General features: G+C 51.7%; 1 protein-coding gene and 1 pseudogene across 1 annotated transcript; one reads left to right on the top strand and one right to left on the bottom strand.

Annotated features, from left to right (window-relative positions):
• The first annotated feature begins 5,224 nt into the window (after positions 1-5,224).
• LOC112898361 lies at positions 5,225-6,213 on the top strand (annotated as a pseudogene).
• A 7,034-nt stretch (positions 6,214-13,247) lies between these two features.
• Positions 13,248-13,902, bottom strand: LOC112898360 (F-box protein SKIP19-like). The gene is made up of 2 exons (XM_025966691.1): positions 13,598-13,902; positions 13,248-13,494 (listed from the first exon to the last, which is right to left on the bottom strand). Exons 1-2 carry the CDS (start codon positions 13,900-13,902, stop codon positions 13,248-13,250), a joined length of 552 nt encoding a protein of 183 aa, XP_025822476.1.
• Between the last annotated feature and the right edge of the window lie 6,127 nt (positions 13,903-20,029).

The following is a 20,029-nucleotide window of genomic DNA, read 5'->3' as shown; positions in this document are numbered from 1 at the left end:
GGACTGGACGCGCGGGTTTATATGGGTGGATGCCTCGTGGACCGGGACCACGGCCAATGGGCACCGGGCACGGCAGGGTCCCCGCCCGGCGGCGGCAAGGTTTTGAGCACGCAATTCATGTTCTGTTCTTCGCCGTGACGATGGAATGGAAGGTGCAGGAGTGCAGAGCCGGAATAGGGTCCGAAATTTCGGCCTTTCAGTATTTACCGAATTTACTTATTGTCTGAAAAAAATTACAAACGCTCATCTTTCTTATCCAAAATTTGGCCCAAATTTCATAGAATCCGGTCGTAAAAATTTGAAGCAAAATCACAAGCGTTGAGCCGGAAAGCTATGTTTTCCGGAAAAGGTCCGACTATGTTACTCCGGGGAAACTATTGGTCCTAAATTGTGGCGTTGGAAACGTTGTCTCATATGTTGCTAGCTTATCATGTGCAAATAATGAATATTTCTATTTACCAATTTTGATGGACAAGACGTTCTTTGTACACTATGCTTTTCTATCCGAAATAGAGGGCGGGAGATATTTAAATTGCTCCCTCCGATTTAAAATTTAGTCTCACTTTTTTCGATACACAAGACGACAGACTACTATCTTTGTAAACGAGATTTTATTAAAAAAATAATACCTAGCCCATACGACAGTAGTCTATACACGCTTGGATTGCTAAAACCCTATAGATTCTACCAACAGCCTTGCTAGCCCCTGGACGTCTCATTGATGGGACGCTCCGTCGCAGCATCAAAATAAAATATCTGAAATATGAAAAATGTAAGATCGTAATATTGAAAAAATATGAAAAAATAGTTCAATGTAAACAGCATATTTTGAGGAAAAAATTCCCGCCGCAATATCGAACGCATGTTTCGTGCAATATTACCCAAACATCCAAAAATCTCTACTGCAACACCATGAGATACCTATCGCAACATACCAAAATCTCTACTGCAATATCATGATACACCTATTGCAACATCACCACCCGGTGCTCCCCCTGCCACAGCCTTCACTCCTCCTCTGCAATCTCATGGAGCTGCCCGCCGTGGCCGCCGCCCGGAGCTCCTCCGACAGCCTGCTCAGCTCACCCCTAGCGGGGGAGCGGCGACCGGAGCGGGGCCATGCCCCGGCGCTCGAGCCCGCACGGCGGCCGGCGTGGCTCGCCCCTGCGCAGGGGAGCGGCGGCTAGAGCAGCTCCTCCCAGCTCTCCAGCTTGCACGGGAGAGAGAGGGGAGAGATACAGAGATACGCGTTGGGTCCGATTTAGACGGTGGTTAGGACGTCCGACGGATCGGATGCCATCCCTAACATTACCTTTTATCATCAGTTGCGTTACGCAACTTTATTTTTAGGATAAGTCAATAACCCCATCACACCGAGATAGCCTAGTGTCATAGGCTCGAAAGAAGAATCCCTGCACGCATTTGTTTTCTACTAAAAACGATAGTCTCTCCAAATCTCCCCAAGCCTAACCGCGCCGAGCTCTTTGTTCGCTACCCTCTTCCAAGCACCTGACCCTGGCCAGCTCCAAGCACCTGACAATGGCTATCCATCGTGTCCATGTCGCGGCTCTAGACCAGGTCCACCGACATTCCGCACCGGCGAGCCCGGGCGCGTCCGGCGCCCCCACTTGCGTGGTTTCCACATCGGCGACGCCGGCGATCGATCTCACCTTTCCGCCTCCCGGCCGGCCTCTCGCTTTCGGTAAGTCGGTTGCCCCCACGGATCCGGCTAAACGAACCGGATCCCGACAGTTGGCTTTCCCGATTCATCCCCTTCGTCGTCGTCGTCGTTCTCCCGGCGCTCCGAATTTATCTGAGAACCGGGTTGCTGTCAGGTCAGCCTCGCCGGGAAAAATGGAAACTAGTAAGCAGGTGCCGACCACCATTAAGGCGGACGCAGCCACGACCTCTCCTCGTCTCCTTTCAAGTGACGTCCAGCACAGGTTGTTGCCTCCCTCCACGGCCGCGAGCAAGGCGGCCGGGCGGCCCGCGTGCGACGTGATCGGGCGGCGGCGGATCCTCCTCGCGCTGCGCACTGGCCGGCGGCTTTGGGGCGCCGAGGGCCGCTCGCTCGACGTCTCCACTCGTGGCTGTCAGCCATCGATGAGTGGTGGTAAAAAGTCTTCGGGAAGATCGTGGGGCTGTGGACCTCGGTGGCCGGGGCGCTTTTGATCTTTTTTCCGATCTGGCCGTGACGCTGCCTTGGCATCAGGATGATGCTGCACACTGCGCAGCACAGATGGGCCATGGCTGAGGGCCCTGCAAATTATTGGAAGATGATTTTAGGCGCACTCGATTCAGATCAATCATGCAGGAAATGCTGTTATCTTAGAGAATAATTGGTTCCTCTCTTCAACCGTTCGATGCTGGAACGATGAGAGAATTCTCTTGTTTATTGGTGCCTGTTCAGATAACTAATTCTGGCCGTACACACGATGGCATGAGTGAGTGATGACATGACTGTACTGTACCACGATTCCACGTGAGGAGCCACGGTCTTTTTCAGCTGGAAGCAACCTTCTCCTCCTACGGCTACCTGCGTGCCCAAAGAAAGGAAAAAGGACGAGCTAGGCCAGCCGAGCTGTGCGGCTAGGTAGCTAGTAGTCGGCTACCGACCACTCGATCACAGGCTCAAAGCACCCAGCTTTGCATAGCGGTGAACAGCCTTTCACTCACATCACACTCTACTGGCAGTAAAAAAATGAGAGGAAGGAGAAGAAGCTTTTGCTTAATTATCTCGGCTAAAACACACTCGGAAACCCAGGTGTAGTGGTAGGCCGAAAGCCGGGCGCCAGCGCCGCCACCCTACCCGTATCCTAATCGCCGGCACCGTCCGTGTAGCGGAGACTAGACCCCGCACGTTGCAGCGGGGAATAAGGTAGGAGCTTTCACCGCGCGATGTGGCCGCGCAGGTCAACCGAGGACTCCGGGAGCCGCACCCGCACGGACGTGTCGCCGCGACGCGCCGGGCGTGCGTCCCTAGCGCACGCAACGGCATGCGGCGGCGGCCGTGCCGCGGCTGGCTGGCTGGCTGGCGCGGAGCGCGCGCGCGCCCGTCGCTATCTGGTAGCTGGAGCGGCCCCCAACTACCAGCGCCACCTGGCTCGGCGCGGGCCAATCGCCTGCCGCCCTGCCCCGCGCCGGTGCGGGGCCCGGGTCGCCGTGGGCTGGGCATGGGCGACGCCGGGGTAAACGGCTAGGCCGGCTGTCGCGTCGCCCGCGGCGTGCGGTCAGCGTATCCGGCGGGCGCGGTGGTGATCTCAGCGGGAGGAGGCCGGAGCCGACGTGCCGCGCGCCGGGTGGTGCTCCGACCCCACGCTTCCACGCCGTGCCACCGGCCGCCGGCTTTTAGTTTTATCGGGCGCGCCGCCTCGTCCCCACGGCTGGCGGCCCGGCCTGTCCCCACCCTGACGTCTGCGGATCCAGGACGCTCTACCCGCGCCACGAACGCGCCGGCGCTGACGCCTGACAGCGCAGACCTGATGCGTCCTGCAAGGCCGGGGCCACGTGTTGCGTTTTGCCGTGTGCTACGCCATGGAGCGTGACGGAGCATCCGAGCTGGCACTCGGGCAGGTCTCTCCTGGTTTTCTAGTACCTCCTCTTTTGCTAAGGAAGAAAAGAGAGAGCCAAATGCGAAAGGGGGCCCGAGTTGACCGGATCGCCGGCGTATCCAGCTGACGCGGAAGGAGAGACGATTCCGTGCACTACTCAACGTGATCCTCGCTGGTTAGCTCCTGCACAAATGGCATCTGCAGAGTCAAATGGACGCCGCCAGGATTTGGTCTTGGGCTGGGCAACCCACAAGAAGAAAGATTGTTAGCTCCCGATCGAGCATGTCATGACCGCTCAACGTCAAAGGACCTGCCCGAATAAGCTAATGAGAACCTGCCATGATTGGTGAACCAAGGACGGCGACGACGTGACCACAGCAAGTGAGATGCGCAGCGCAGATAAACAAAGCCTTCTCGTTGACTACTAACCACCGATGCAAGCAAGGGCAAAGCGGTCGAGATTATTCAGGCACTGAATTTCAGGGCGCCGATCCAATGTGAGAATGGTGCTTGCTTCGTGCTCGCTCATCCATGGCGGTGGTTGGAACTAGGAGTCCAGGAGTATTTGCATGCGGGCATTCGTGATGCCAACCGGCTTGTCTCCTGCCATCGTGACATCATTTTTCTTTTTTGAGGAGAAACCGTGACATCATTAGCCTGCAGACAGTATGAGAGTACATGGGTAGCAATACTGCTAACCAACGGTCACTGCATGCAGTCTCTCTGAACTGCAATGAACAAGAGAGATGTCTCGCGGCTCTCGAGCTGAAACTTTGACAAGGCAGGCCGGTTGTATGCTGGGGCACTTGAGGTCTCGAGCATGAGGGGTGGTGGGTAGGCAGTCAGCTTGTGAAACGAACAACTGGATCACTGGATGGATGGCAGCGATACGTGTCGCCTTCATACTCATATGCGGATGGCAGTGGACGGACACGGTCATACTACAGTACACGTTCAGATGGCTTCCTCTCCTGGTTAAGTGAAGCATGTAACTCTCAGGGTTAAGTGAAACATACATGCTGAGCAATTAAAAGACTAACTAATAAATATGCCTTTACATACATGCTGAGGAATTAAAAGACTAACTAATAAATATGCCTTTACATACTGTGTGACTGTAACTCTGGCCAACCCTAGCTGTTGGCTATTGTTGTGTCGTCGATGCATGAGCTCAAGCCTTGGCCAAAGACTCAGGAGCTCCGTGTAGCACCTTAGCCACACCATCGCCAGGACATGTGCGTGATGCGGTCAGCGTGAAACCGAAAAAGGATCGTATGGGGTCTAGGCACAGCGAGTGTCGCGGTTAATTTTTTTTCCTAAGATTGATCTTTTTTCAACACAATTTTCATTATGTTTTCACCTTCTTATCATATCCGAGTCCGTTTAGATTACGATATAGTCTTGGACAAGGACTAAATACAGAGTAGGTTACTTCTTCCACCCAACTGAACAACACGCAACGATCTCTTCTCCTTCCATATCTCTGAAGTCTGAACCTATACGAAGAGGCCTTTCAGACCCTAGATTTCCATGGTTCGTCTTCGTCCAAGACTTCAGTCCAGCGGGCCACAAGCACTAGCCTGGCCACTATATATACAAAGGCGTCCAATTTTGATGGTGCAGGATTTCACTAATTAACCCTACAAACGAGCAAGTTCCCTGCTCGTCTCAAGATGTCGTTGGACTCTGGCTCCCTCGAGTTCAAACTCGACTACTCGGGAACCAAGATCCTCGGCGTCGGCGAGGCTGTCTACTCCGAGAACTTCTCCGCCGGAGGGCACCTCTGGAGGATGAAGTGCTACCCGTGTGGTAGATTCAGGAAAGAGGACAATGTCGAGTACTTATCCATTTACCTTGAGCTCATAAGCGAATCCAAAAACGTCAAAGCCATCTTCGATGTCTTCATGATGGTAAGAGACGACAAGCGATCTTCGTCCGATGCAAAGAGGTTCATGAAGGTTTTTCCCACCCGAGGGTTACCCCGCTCAGTTCGTGAAGCGAAGCGATCTCGAGTCGCTCTACGTCACCAACGGCGGCCGGGCGACGATCATGTGCGTGGTCATCGTCGTGCGAGACGACCCCCTGGACGTCCCGCCCTCCGACATCCGGCGCCACCTCGGCGCCCTGCTGGGTTCCGCGGACGGCTCCGACGTGTCATTCGTCGTCGGCGGCGAGGAGTTCCCCGCCCACCGGGCGGTGCTCGCTGCCCGCTCGCCGGTCTTCAAGGCGCTGCTCCTGGGATCCATGGCGGCCGCCAGGATGGCATCCATCACCTTGCACGACATCGCGCCCGCGACGTTCAAGACCATGCTTCGCTTCATGTTCACTGACGATGTGTTTGATGAATGATGATGATGACGAGCTTGGAGGCCCTCCGGCAGAGATGCTTGAAGATCTGCTCGCCGCCGCCGACCGCTACGCGCTGGACCGCCTGAAGCTCCTGTGTGCCAGGAAGCTGTGGGATAGCACGTCGGTGGATACAGTTGCTAGTACCCTGGCCTGCGCCGAGACGTACAGCTGCCCGGAGCTGAAGAAGAAGTGCATCGACTTCTTTGCGGATGAGAAGAACTTTAAGAAGGCCGTGCTGACAGATGGTTTTGCTCAGCTGGTGCACAAGTTCCCGTCGATTCTTGCTGAGCTGAGGGAGAAGGTCGGGGCTTAGAGACATGCACACATGGCAACCTACATGCATATAGTTCTTGAAGCACGACTATTTTGAGACTCAGGGATTCTACAATTGTGTCGCCTACCTTTTTCCATGTTTTTTTTACTACCGAAGAGTTAACAGTTCGCTTACGAAGTCATTGTTAACAGTTCGCTTACGAGTTAACATCTGATTCTTTCTGTCACTACCACGGCGAACTCCATAGACCATAGTCCTCGTATACTTCTCTGTCTGTTTTCTCATCGTACCCGCCCGATAGGGTCCGTCGATCCCCTGTTCTTCCTTCCTCTGATCTCTATGCTTTGCTTCCAATTCCCCCCAATTCCTTGTAGCTAACATCATCGTCCCCGGTCACCTCGTCGTCGTGGCCGGCAAGAGGGAAGTTGAGAACCCGCCATGATTGACTGGTGAAGGTCGGCGATCGACATGACAGCAGCAAATGAGATGTGGCTTTTTTTCCCCTAACGAACAACTGATCAGGTGGTAGCCGTCAAGATTCAGGGTGCCGATGCGATGTCAGAATGAGTGGCGTGCTGCATGCTTGGCCAACAAGCTCAAGCTCCCGTGATGTCGTTCCATGCTTACAGCTCGAGGGCTTGTTTTTGATTAGCGGGATGCTTGGCGCTCATCCACGGCGGTGGTTGGAACTATTTTGCGGGCCGGGCATTCGTGATGTCATTCTTCTCATCCTCCTATTAATGCTACTTCTGTGATCTCTCGAGTATTTCTTTTTTCATTATTAGGTGCAACCATTTTATTTACAAAGCCTCCGGTCCATTATTTTCCTTTTTTTTGAAAGAAAACAGGACGGGTGAGATTATTTATTCTGTATACGTTTCAGTCGAGTGCGCGCTTTGGTTTGTTGTGGGCTTGTCGTGACCTTTGCTTTGTGGGCCGCTTCTTGTTTTGGGCCGGGCAGCTTGCTTTCTTTGCTTCTCCGCTGGCCTGAACTGTGTACATCCCGCTCAAAGCATACGTACTCAAATGATCGTGTGTGAAAAAAAAATGGCTTTGACCTGCACATACTCCGCTAACCTGTATGAGCTGCAACTGCAACCGAAGCCGGCATGTGCTCCTGTAGTTGACGAATGAGGAGATTCTGAGCCATGACGGCAGTCGACAAGAGCAGCAACCTAAGACAGAAGAGGTTACTTCCTAGAAGGTCGTCTCATGGTCTGTAACTGTGAGCTAGACGTGCGCATAAATCCCGAGCAGGCGGATGGCTACTTGCTGGAGGCTGGCCTGGCCGGGGCAGGGCACGTGCTCCTCCACCAGGAAAACAAAAGATCAAGGATATAGACGGCTAAGACTAGCTCCAGTGTACAGTTTTATGGCACTGAGAACTAGGTAACTGTGTCGGTAGAGTTTTATCATAATGAAACTCTAAGAGAAATCGGTGCTCGTAGCCTAAAAAGGGGAAGGGGTGAATTAGGCAATTCTAAAACCTTAACCTATAGTTCAAACTAGTTAGCACAAAATATAAGCTAAAATATATAATTTAGATGTGCAATTAGAGTTCAACTAGCGTGAAAATCTCATCCCAAACAATTTTGCAACCTATAGCAAATTTTAGAAAGATACTACACAAAGAATGTAAAGGCACGTAAGATTGCAATAAGAAATGCGGAAACTTAGAAGAAAAAGATAAGGGGAAGCAAACTCTCAAAACGAAGATTTATCCCGTAGTATCGGTAGGCACAAAGCTACCTCTAGTCCACGTTATTGAAGCACCCACTAAGAGTATTACTTTCCGGTCACCAAATCTCTTCCGGAACTCTTCTCGACTCGCCACAAAAGCTTAGCCACCAAGACTCTCGCCAAATCCCCGATCACCTTGATGCCGCTTTCCACTAAGAAGCTTCTCCCCAAAGGATGGGGTCTCCACGTCCTCCGCACAAAGCTGTCGTCGCTACTCCAAACTAAGCTTGGGGGTCGATGACTTGCCGAAGAGCCACCAAGACTCCAAGGGGCCGGCACACCGAGATACAACGTGTAGTCCACTCAAGAACCAATACACAAGGCAGCACCACCTTGCTCTCTCACTCTCTCTAGAACTAATCCTATCACTGACACTCTCATAGAGTTAATCCTAACACTAACAGTCTTAAAGCTTATGCTAAATCTAAGGATGTGATTAATGAACTTTTGAGTGGCTTGAAGAATTTCTTGAGAGTGTGGGTAGCTTCTCACGAACTCCAGCTCCTCAAATGACCTGGGGTGAGGCTTTGTATAGGCTAGAGGACAGCTCGTAGCCGTTACTTGCTTTTACTCAGAAAAGTATAAAGCGTCGGTTAAACTGGTCGCCACCGTCGCTTTAACCGGTTGCATTGATCCTGCATGCTAGCTGTTGAACTCCAACGTTCTTGTTCTGCTGACGTCATTGCACTGACGACCATCGGTTTAACCGGTGCTGAAGATTTTACTTGAAAACCCTTCTGGAACCAATGCGTACTGAGTTATTTGACGAGATTTTGTGCCATATGAGCTATATGTTAATATGGATCATGTGTGCTCAAGGAAGAAAAAAGGAACAAGCTAGCATGTCGCACGGGCATTTACGTATGTACGTGACAAGCCAATTAGGGTGTACATGCAACTTTGTGCATACTTGTTATCGAGTCAACGCATAGATAATTTGTGCACAAGATGAAACAATTGGTAGCTCCTCTACGTGGCAACCAGCATGCATGGCGTCGTCGTATCGCACGCATGCTCTTATCCTGTCTCCAAACTCACGTACGCCGTGTATATGCGTATAAAAGACGACGGACGTCAACAAGGCTGGGTCCGCTTGTCAGCCGCTGGTGTGCTAACTATGCCCATGACAAGAGTAGAAGATTTCAAGCTGACAGGTGGGGTTACGTTGAGCTAGCCCCACAGCTCAGTGGACATGAGCTCCACACCGACGTACGGCTAGAGGATAGTACCAGGCGTGTGCGCATCCAACTTGGAACAAAAGCAACATACGTGATCTCGCTGAACAGCTTGTGCGTGATCTGCGCGGAGTAGTTCCACGAGCCGGCGGCGCTCGACGCATAGCCTGGGTCCATCTTGCTTGCCCTAGTCCTTGCCTATATAAGACCATGGTCCATCCAAGAAATATTTCCGGTAGTTTTGGTAGGCGCTCTTCTTTTCGATCAAAGCCGGCGCACGGAGGAGCAGGAGAGACGTGCTCGTCCTCTTCGCATCCATCGTCATCCAAGCCGCCGGCGCCCTTCTTGCTTCTCCATCAGCTCTCACGGAGGAAGGAGCCCGGAGCCCAACCACCACGACTACATCGACGCCCGGCGACGCTGAACAGCAAGACAGCTACGCCATCGATGTCCACCTTGGTCCGGCCGCCGAGCAGAGCGGCGGCGCGCGCTTCTGCTCGTCATCCACGTCCACCTCGGCCCTGCTCGTCATCCACGTCCACCTCGGCTCTCGGCGAGCACGCAGACGAGACTGCCGTAGATCGAGATCCGTCTACCACTCCTCGATCAAGAATCCATCTACAAGGAACAAGACGTGAAGGAGAGGAGAAAGATGGCCTGCACTACATTCATGGGTGAGCACCTTTTATATTGATCCTCTCTTTGTTTCTCTTAGCAGCATGCGTGGATCGGAAGGGGCTGGAGCACAGGCCTGCCCCTAAAGATGTCTTCCCGATCTCGATGCCAGACATTAGATTGTCATGTTCAAGACCCATGGCACGGCCAGCACGGCGGCCGTTCATGGAGACGCTGCCGGACCACAACTGAGCTCGCCACTAGCGCCGCCCACCGTCGCCACATAACAGGGCCTCATCTCGATCGAGGCTCGCCGCCCGAGCCACGTCTATCAAGGAGCCCATGCCCAAGCAGAATGGCGTCTCCAAACACCGACACTACGGCCGAGTCACATGTGATCGTCAACGACTCATTTCATGGTGGCGCTTCAACGGCGAGCAACGCCTCCGATGGCGGGCAAGCATCCGCAGGACTGCGTTGACAAGACAACGGCGACGACGTCAAGGTCTGTGGATGGCGCCGCGCTGCCGTCCGCTCGGAACTTGGCAAGAGGACGGCCTCTGGACGTGTACGTGCGCTGGACGGGGCTGCTGCATGTGTTCATGCTCATGCATGCACATGCACGTCGAGCAAGCAAGCAAGGACCAATACCAGTAATTGAAGGCATTCACCAGTGGAGCACCGTCCAACTGCCCAGATAGCTCGTGCCCTCAAGGTATCCCAATCAGTGGAACCGTCCATCTCGAAGATCATCTCGACCCCGACCGGGCTGCCACGGCATCTGACTCGGTCCAGCTCACGCGACCATGCATCTTCAACCTACTACTACCACGACAACCGCGCCGTTCGCGACCGACGAGGCCGGACGACACCCGGCCGGGTGCCGCTGATGTTTCAGATGCGCTACACCGGCTCATGGACACCGACGAGGTCATGGATGATGCCGACGCCCACATTTACACCACCACCATCATGCATAGAGAACTTGAAGCGAAGACCGAAGATGACGACCACAGTAGCAGAATCGGAGGTACTCCGATAAGCCGATCTTACAGAGGTAATTAACCGGGAGCTTTCCGAGACCCGAGAAACTAGAAGATCACATCGCCCAAGTCAGATCTGCTCTACGGCGGGTTATGGAGCGCACATGCAGGGAACCGATATTTGTATTTTTTAAAATATGAATAAAGTTTGTGTATTCTTGATCTTTTTTGTCTATTTATTTTTGTGTACTTGGTACACTGGCACGCCGCACTCTTTATTTTCCTCATAGAGAAATCCCATGTGTGAATTTTCTCCCTAAACATGAGTAACCACAGCACGCTTACACCGACGCCTCTTGTTAGGACCGTCGGTTCAACCGGTCCTCTGGCATTTCTTCACTTGACTACCATATCTTCTCCATATTGCACCGATATCTCCCTTCATAAAACTTCGGTTCAACCGGTGCTGCAACACCAATGCACCGCTCAGTTCAGAACTAGGACCGTCGGTTTAACCGGTCTTTTGAATGTCTCTGCAATTTCACTATAACGTGGATATCTTGTATATCGATTGGACTTCATACATGGGATCTAGAAATCCTACAATCTTAAGCTCACAAACTCGTTAGTCCTATTAACTATATTATCACGCAATCACCAAAATTATAATTATGGTCTAAGGGGATCATGTTCCTTACAAACTCCTATCTTATTCTATAAAATTTCCTCCTTTCTTTGCCATATCAGCAAAATTGAAAATTGATGATGTGACGTAAAATTTAATGCTACAAAATTGTTATTGAAACTTCCGACGGGACTGGCCTAAGGAGACCATCAGCTCGCTGGACCCGGCCCAAAGCCTGGTCGCCTCATTGCTCCCGTGCGCTGAACGCGTGGCTCGTTGTGGCCAGCCGTCACCTGTCGCCAGGGCTTTGGTTGCATCCATCCTTCTTCTCAGCTTAATCCTGCATAATCTCCTCCTCTTTTCCATCTGACGAGACGCTGCCGCAACTGATCGTGATCTGAGTACCCCCAGCTGAAAACATGACTCCTCAATAACCAACCATGGATCTTCCAATCACGGCCGTCATGCGTCGTCGTCCGCTTCGGGAACGGGGGCCACGGATTGAAGCTGGGAGCGCACACAGTCGTCGACACGAGCTTCAGTCATCTTACCGTACGTGTCACGCATCAATGGCAGCAGCATCAGAGAGCATGTTTGGTTTACTCATGTGAAAAGGAATACGATCGAGACGACGATCCCTCTTCGATCCCCTCTCTTTATTTTGATCATTACTACTTGCTCAACATGCCGTCGAATTTTGATCATTACTACGTCGTACGTCGTTTCTTGTTCCGAGACGAACTTTCCCTTCCGCGGCTCGGAACTAAAGCATTGGCCAGGCTCCTCCTGTACACACGGCGCACACATTCTTTTCTCTGTACACACATTGACCATCCTACTAACAGCACTTAGCACTATATAAAGATCCTTCCCGATTAATAATTAGCTAGCTAATTGATAATAAGTTGTAATATCTAGCTAAATATTAGTTAGTTAATCTTTAATTGGATGTGTTTGAATCCATTAGCTAATTATTAATTGTATGTTAACATGGATAGATCACGCAGCCCTTCCTTGTTTTGGCGCCAGTAGCGCGGGCAGGGGGAAATTAAGTATTTAACAGAAGCACTGAGGACAATGAAGTTTAACCAGCTAATAGGATTACATAGTTCCATTAGCTAGTCTATTTGGATCTCTAACCACTAAATTTAGCTAGCTAATCATTAGCTAGAGGATCCAAAGAAGGGTAGTAGGAGAGTACTGTTAGAAGATATAGGATTGTGATTACTTTCCTAGTTGTGTCCTACCACAACTCTTGTAACCGTGCTTGTCACGATTGTATAAAATCTTGACATCCTGAGTCCTGACAATATAATGAAACGTGCGGCCCTCTTGGAAGGTCACCGCTTCCAACAATTTTGTCAAGCAGTACTACCCCCAGGCCACCCCAATCCGCATTCTGCAATCCCGTCCAACTACTGCAAAGATGAGCGACAACTTGTTCGATTCGCGTAGCTTCACCCATCAGTTCAAGCTCAACTTCGAGGAGACGAAGCACGTCGCCATCGGGCACTTCGTCAGCTCCGGCGACATCTCCGCCGGGGGACACCTCTCTGCTACCCCCGTGGGGAAAGAGAAGAGGACAAGGGCGAGTACCTATCTATCTTCCTTCAACATGAGAGCGACATCAGGGTGAAAGTCGAAGTCGGGGCATAGGGGCATTCAATCGTATGCGGTGCATGCAATTCGTTCTCTTCGGAGACTCGTCACCGGTTCTATCCGTACCTGATGAAATCCTCGTCTTAATTTTCAGTTTCAGTTATCAATTCGATTAATGATGAATTGTGCTTCTATGAAATCCTCGTATTTTGTTTCCATAACTATCATTGTTACACCCACAAATATCCCCTAAAGCAGATGGCTACAGACTCACAGCGATTATTCTTAAGCAACTAATCATGCATAATCCTGATTACATTAAGACCCAACAAGCTTTCATATAATCCTTGACTTTGCCGATGCCACCACGGGTGCCATGGAAAAGAAGTACGGCAGTGACGGCCCACGGAAGACCTTCAGCTTCCGATGCCACCTGAACAGCACGCGCCACCCTGTTGGCTCGTCGGTGACGCAGTCGTCGGCGTCGAGCACCTCGAGACGGGGGCAGTACTGTTCGAGAAGCCCGAGCAGCGTGGAAAAGAGGAAGCGGCCGGTCAAGTGGAGACTCCTTAGCGACGGCGCCCTGCGTGCATGGATACTGTCTACGAGTTAGGAAGATTTATTAATTAATTAATTGTAGTTCCATATAGATCGATCGACTGAGTAGTGGATCTGGTATGTATGACCTGGCGGTGAGGTAGGCTAGGAGGTCGCCGTCAGCAACGCCGCGGAAGGACTCGCACTGGCTGGCGCTACGGTCCACGGCAGCCCGCGCCATGGCCAGACGTGCCTCATAGGCTTGCTGGTTGATGTGATCCTCCTCGTTGAAGGCGACGTCAATAGTCCGCCACAGCGCGGGCTCCTCGACGGCGGCGCGCCACCACGACGCGCACGCGAGTCCCGCGCCGCGGAGGACGTCAACTTGCCGGAGCCGGCCCAGGATCTCCAGCAGGATGTCGCGGGGCAGTGCTGCCCAGTCATGTTTCTCCATAGATACCTGCAGGCATACACGAGAGAGCGAGATTATGATTGTTTTAATAATTTTCGACATATATATACACAAACCATGCATGATCGTAACGTGCTAGGATTTGTATTGTTGTAGACTACGGAGTACTGCCGTATGTACGTGCCCTCGATCCCGACGTTGCTAGCTTCTCGACGACACACCGAAACGTAGAAATTAGTTCGTGCACCGCTGCCACGTGGCGTGTCCCTATCCACGTTGGCCTCGGCGTCGGAAACGTTTCTTGTACGTCAAGGAACACGTACGAGCGCTGCTCAGCCGCGATCCCCTGCCGCCGCATGCATCAGCCGCTGGTTGTCAATAAGAAAGCTGCAGGATGATGAACGGCAGGCATCTCATTAGCTTGGCGGTACATGCGGCGCGCGTTGGTCCCTGGCGACAGTTGCCGGTCGGGGATGGCGTCGCAGATCGAGGTGCGTGGTTTAGTTTTGTCCAAGAAGGGCGAGGCGAACACCACCTCCTAGCTTGTTCCACGTACACCGACGCATTCCTTGCTTGCTCGCCGGGGACGCTCCAACTCCAACGGAGAAGCTTCAAGATCTGCTCGCCGCGGCCGACCGCTACGCGCTGGACCGCCTGAAGCCCCTGTGTGCCAGGAAGCTGTGGGATGATGTGTCCGCTGATACGATTGTTGCTACTTTGGCCTGTGCCGAAACGTACAACTGCCCGGAGCTGAGGAAGAACTTCAAGAAGGCCGTGCTGACCGATGGTTTTGCTCAGCTGGTGCAGAAGTTCCCGTCGATTCTCGGTGAGCTCAGGGTGAAGGTCGTCGGGGCATAGGGACATTCATTCATATGTGGTCATGCAATGCAATTCTATTCTGCGGCTCATCAGTAGTTCTATCTGCACCTGATGAAGTTAGTCCTCGTATTTTCAGTTTCAGACTACAATTGTATCGTCATCCGATCGTCTGAACTTTTACTATCCATCCATCCAGTTAACAATTCGACCAATGAGAGTTCAGAAGAAGACGGTTGCCGCCTGTGAGGCATTGCATATATATCCACAAATCATCAGCTTCAGTCATTCAGGCGAATTACTGAGTACATCTAGTCATTTGTTAAATTTGAACAAACTCAGTCATTCTAGCTTAGACCTCAGTCATTCCATCTTTTTAGCATCAGTCATTCAGAAGAAATAACTGAGTTCAGATCGGACCAGTGCGAGTTCAGATCGGACCGACCAGTGCGAGTTCAGATCGGACCAGTGCAAGTTCAGAAGAAGACGGTCGCCGCCTGTGAGGCATTGCATATATATCCACAAATCATCAGCTTCAGTCATTCAGGCGAATTACTGAGTATATCCAGTCATTTGTTAAATTTGAACAAACTCAGTCATTCTATCTTAGACCTCAGTCATTCCATCTTTTTAGCATCAGTCATTCAGAAGAAATAACTGAGTTCAGATCGGACCAGTGCGAGTTCATATCGGACCGACCAGTACGAGTTCAGATCGGACCAGTGCGAGTTTAGAAGGTCCTGTGGCCCAGCTTCTCTGTCAAGGCGTTTGAAGCCCAAGAAAAATCAGGTAAAGTCACAGAAGGTCCTGGCGTGCTACGTCTGCCTATCTATTCCAGTTTGTATTTTTTTTGTCCATAGACTCTGACTGCGAGTAGGTCTGCAAGTAGGCTTCACTCATGTAACAAAGAATCGCATGTAAATAAATTCATGAGAAAACGGAAATACAGGTACAATACGAAGGCTACAGAGAATCAGTATGGTAGTAGTGGCACAAAGAGGCTGATTCATGACGACTTCATCATTAATCGAATTGATAACCGGATGGATAGTAAAAAATTCGGACGATACGAGTAGGACGCTACAGTTATAGTCTGAAAATACGAGGACTTCAACAGGTACAGATAGAACTACTGATGAGTCTGAAAATAGAATCAACTCAACTCTTTCTTTTTGCTCACAACTCAACTCAACATACTACTCAACTCAACTCAAATTTTGAAACAAAACAGGCATTAGCATTGATCAGCTATTGGATTTCCACTTGGGACACATGGACACCCACACTACTAGCTACCGAGTAACTCTTTGCTATCCTTATTCACATGCAACAAGATCATGCCCGGCCATTCCGCAGTCCTAGCGGGGGGTCCGCACACAGTTGAGGCACACGACGCGCTACACACTCACAGGAACAGAGGAAAGGCATCTAATGCTAATGCATTCTTGTAGAAGCTATTCAGATAACTCGACTCCCGACGGTAGAGGTTGCTCATGAACTCTATCTCTTCGGTGACTAGATCACGGCGAAGGATGAGGTCTCTACTCTTCTTCACTATAATCCATCTGAAGCTTGCACCAGGGAAATCGATTGGGATCTCAAAGCCAACAAAGATCAGATACATCCAGCTGGCATCACCCACCAGCACCTTCTAACCCAAGAAGCAGCAACGCCCTCCCTCACCCAAACGGACAGAACGCCATCGTCCAGGGCTACCACCTCGAACCCGTAGTGCTCCTGGGCGTCGACGTCAAAAGTGCACAGACGAAGCTCTCCACCGGTGGTTCCCAGAGAACTTCCGGCACGCCTGATACAGCCTTCCTCCAGCGGCGGCTGCGCGATCACCGAGACACGCGCGCCGACGAGGTCGTAGCAGATGACGGGGCCACACTTCACCCTGCTCTTCCAGAAGAAGACGCCGGCGGCGTAGATGCCCGGCCCGACACCATCATCGCCGAAGGATGAAGCCGCATCGTGCTCCACCTCCACCTCCATCGTGTTCCAGCACGCCTCCGACGACGAGAAGCTCTTCACGGCGAGCCGGCTGTTGCTGAGGCGGACGAGGACGACGACCCTGAACTGCATCAGGCCCGTCGCCCCGTCGAAGTGGTACTCAAGGGCTTCGGCCGTGTCGCGCGACGGTGGGAGGGTGTTGGGGAGCGGGATCTTGACCCATCGGTCCTCCTCCGGGCTGCAGACGTAGAAGCTGGCCGGACTGCGGCCGAGCAGGAGCCGCCCGTACGAGGCCGCGATGCGGATGTCCAGGTCGCGCACCGTCTTCTGGAAGAAGCTCGGTGCCGGCACCGCAACGTCCAGGTCGTGGAGGAAGTCGTAGGCCGCTCCGTCCACGTCGTGTAGCCGAAGAGTGCTGTAGATCTTGTGGCGTTGGAAGATGGAAAGGTGGGTGTAGCCTTCTACCTGCCGATGCGCGGCATGCGCCGGCTGCAGGAAGAAGGCCTCGGGGATGTCGTCGCCGAACGCAGGCCTTGGCGTCAGATGGCGACCGAGAAAAGGTGATTCCCGGAGCCGGTTGTGGACGCGCTTCGAGAGGACGGAGCAGCGGTACGCCGCCTTGCTCGGCAGGCGCGCGGCGATGACGATGATGGTGTCGAGGTTGAGTTCCGGCGCCGGCTGCTCCTCCTCGGCCTTGGGCGGCACCTCCGTAGGCTCCTTCTCCCCTCGGAGCGGCGCCTCGTTCGCCGCATCCTCCTGCGGCGGCGCGCCGTTGCCGCGCAGCGCGTCATCCGAGCGCTCCGTCTTGGACGCCGCCGGCGAGGCCAAGACGGACTTGGACTCCGCGTCCGCCATGCCCTCGTCCCCTCGTGAGCGGACTGGCAGACTGGCGCAGGGGGTGGTTAGACTGGCAGGGGTGGTTTGTTTTGGTCAGGAAGAAAGAACCCCCTCCGCTTTCTTTTAAAAAGAAAAGTGGAAACGGGAGCTTTCTTGAATACCAAGTTTAGAAAAAAAAAATTACCGAAGTGAAAATACATGTACTGCCTTGTGCCAAAAAAGCTATTAAGCCTCGTACCTACTTCTAGAGGTAACAGATACCTCAATTCTTCCTTTTCTTGCCATCAAAGAGCAAAAGTATCTTGAGGACATGGTAAATCCTCCTACAAACTATAATATGGATGTCTGTGTACAGTATTGGAGAATATAAGCTCTTAGGTACAAATGAGTTCACAAATTCTTCATGTTCTATTCCTGAAAATCGCAAAATACTTTGTGTGCACAATGTTTTTCTCCCCAATTTAATCTGTACAATCATTTAGCAGAATCACTCGATGATCAATTTTTCAGTCCATGAGCGGTGCTTTCTTACCGGGAGCTAAAAGAATTGAAATGATTGTCTCAAAACATTTTTTACAGACCCATGCAATGTAATGTCAGGACAATCATCACTCACCAGTCATGTTCCTCGCCACAAATCAAAGCACCTCAAATGATATGGCCACAAATCATCGCTCACCAGCATGTCTACATAGCAAGATGTTCTATTTTTTTTAAAAAAAAATAACCTGACGTTCTTGTGTTCCTACATGGGTAATATAAGTGTACTAATGTTGCAAGTTTTTTTATATGCATTATAGTAGTTTTGCTTACATTTGGAGTTCCAAATATTTTCTTTTAATAGCTATCATACTTTCTTACTTTTTATTATTTATAAATAATTGAAGCTTTGTCCATTTGAACTAAGTCGTTGTGGCGTGGCAGGTCTCCAACAGCCAGATCAATGGAAATGGGGTGTGTGTGTGTGTTGGGGGGGGGGGGGAGGATATTCCAGAAAGGAGAGCAAGCTTTGTCCATTTTGGACTATTCGAAGAGGATTTGGCTCCAAAAAGATCTCAAGGGATCAAAAGTAAAAAGAACAACGGCAAGCCCCAATCCCATGGATGGTCGTGGGTTCAAACAGCCACCAGCTGGCCGGGGGGGGGGGTGCGGTGCTTTGCTTTGTTTGTTTTGTTTTGGAAAGGTGGTGCTGCAGGCTGCAGGTGCTGCAGGCTGCAGGCAAAAGATGGGGATCGTCCTTCAGTTTGTTCAGTGTCGTGCTACTCCAATGCAGACCTAGCCAGTGCATTGACCATGATATGATGAAGCAGCGACGCCCACGGCGACACGCCGGAACGGCCGCGTACCAGCGCCCGCACAGCGTGATCGACAAAGGTCCGCCGGGTCGGTGGCACTGCGCAGCACAGCCCTGCACTCGAGCGATCGTGTGGGCGCCGCGCCGGCGCCGGTCGGAAGTGGCACTACTCCGCCGATCCGCCCCCTAGCTGCATGCTAGCTTCTGCCGGCCGGCTGCATGTCCGTTGGTTCGTCTCACCCCAGTTGCCACGGCACGGATCGTGATCCACTGATCCTCCTTAATTCTTCCTAGCTCTAGCACTAAGATAGCAGGTAGGGTGCTTGTGCATGGCAATGACCTGCTGTACGTGACCTCGGCTCGCATCCCTCTTTTCCCCTGCCTACGTCGACCGTACGTACCGCAAAGGAAGTAAGGAACCGTGCCTGCAACGAACACCTGCGCAGCAAGACGCCAAGCAATGCCAGGGCTCCTTCCTTTCAAAAAAAGAAAAAGAAAAAAAAAAGAAGCCAGGGCTCCAACCCGTCGGCCGCCATCACGCCACACGGCTGCTGAAATCTCCGGCCGGGCGCCTTGCATGCATGCATTTTTCCTCCTTAATTAAGTGCCAGATTGCATGCATGCATGCGGAGGTTAAAACTCGTGATTATTAAGTGCATGTACCGGTCATCACCCACACACCAAGTGGAAGGTGGCCTTTGTGGTTAGAAACTGTAACAAAAGGTGTGATTGGTTTTCTGCTCAGCCTAGCAGATGTTGTTTGGTTGCCCGTACGAGACATGCCGTGTGAGAGAAAGAGAGAAAATATTATAAACAAGTAGCATGGTAATGTTTATTTAGTATTGTTACGTTTCGATAGTTCATAGTTTACATTATTAGCCATTAATCATCTTTAAAAAAATATTAATATTAGTTAATATACACTAATCACATGCTTAATACCGTCATTAGCCGGTGGCCACCTGCATCTAGGAAGCCTGGCCCGTGGAAACGGGCTCCATTCTTGTTTCCCGCGAGCCAACCCTCGTTCTTGCATGTGCAGAGTCAGGCTTAGCTTGATCTCCAAGCAACCAGACACCTGCAGGCTTCATCGGGAGAGCCTGAAAGTTGCTCATGCTCTTGCTGCGTTGGGACGTATGTGCCCTCAGAAAGTCGACCTTGTATGGAATGGCTGTCCTAGTTGTGTTGAGGACTTGGTGGCCAGCGAAAAGCTCTTTTCTTCGAAAAAAAAAAGACTTTGCATGCAGCCATACGCACCAAAAAAAAAAT

This window comes from Panicum hallii, chromosome 6 (genome assembly GCF_002211085.1).
Source record: "Panicum hallii strain FIL2 chromosome 6, PHallii_v3.1, whole genome shotgun sequence".
NCBI lineage: Eukaryota > Viridiplantae > Streptophyta > Magnoliopsida > Poales > Poaceae > Panicum > Panicum hallii.
This window is presented reverse-complemented; position numbering and strand designations above follow the sequence as displayed.

Excerpts from the sequence above, each read along its gene's own strand:
- LOC112898360 (XM_025966691.1), bottom strand. The coding sequence starts at position 13,902 with ATGGAGAAACATGACTGGGCAGCACTGCCCCGCGACATCCTGCTGGAG. Across the intron at positions 13,495-13,597 it reads CTAGCCTACCTCACCGCCAG|GGCGCCGTCGCTAAGGAGTC; the intron begins GTCATACATACC and ends CCATGCACGCAG.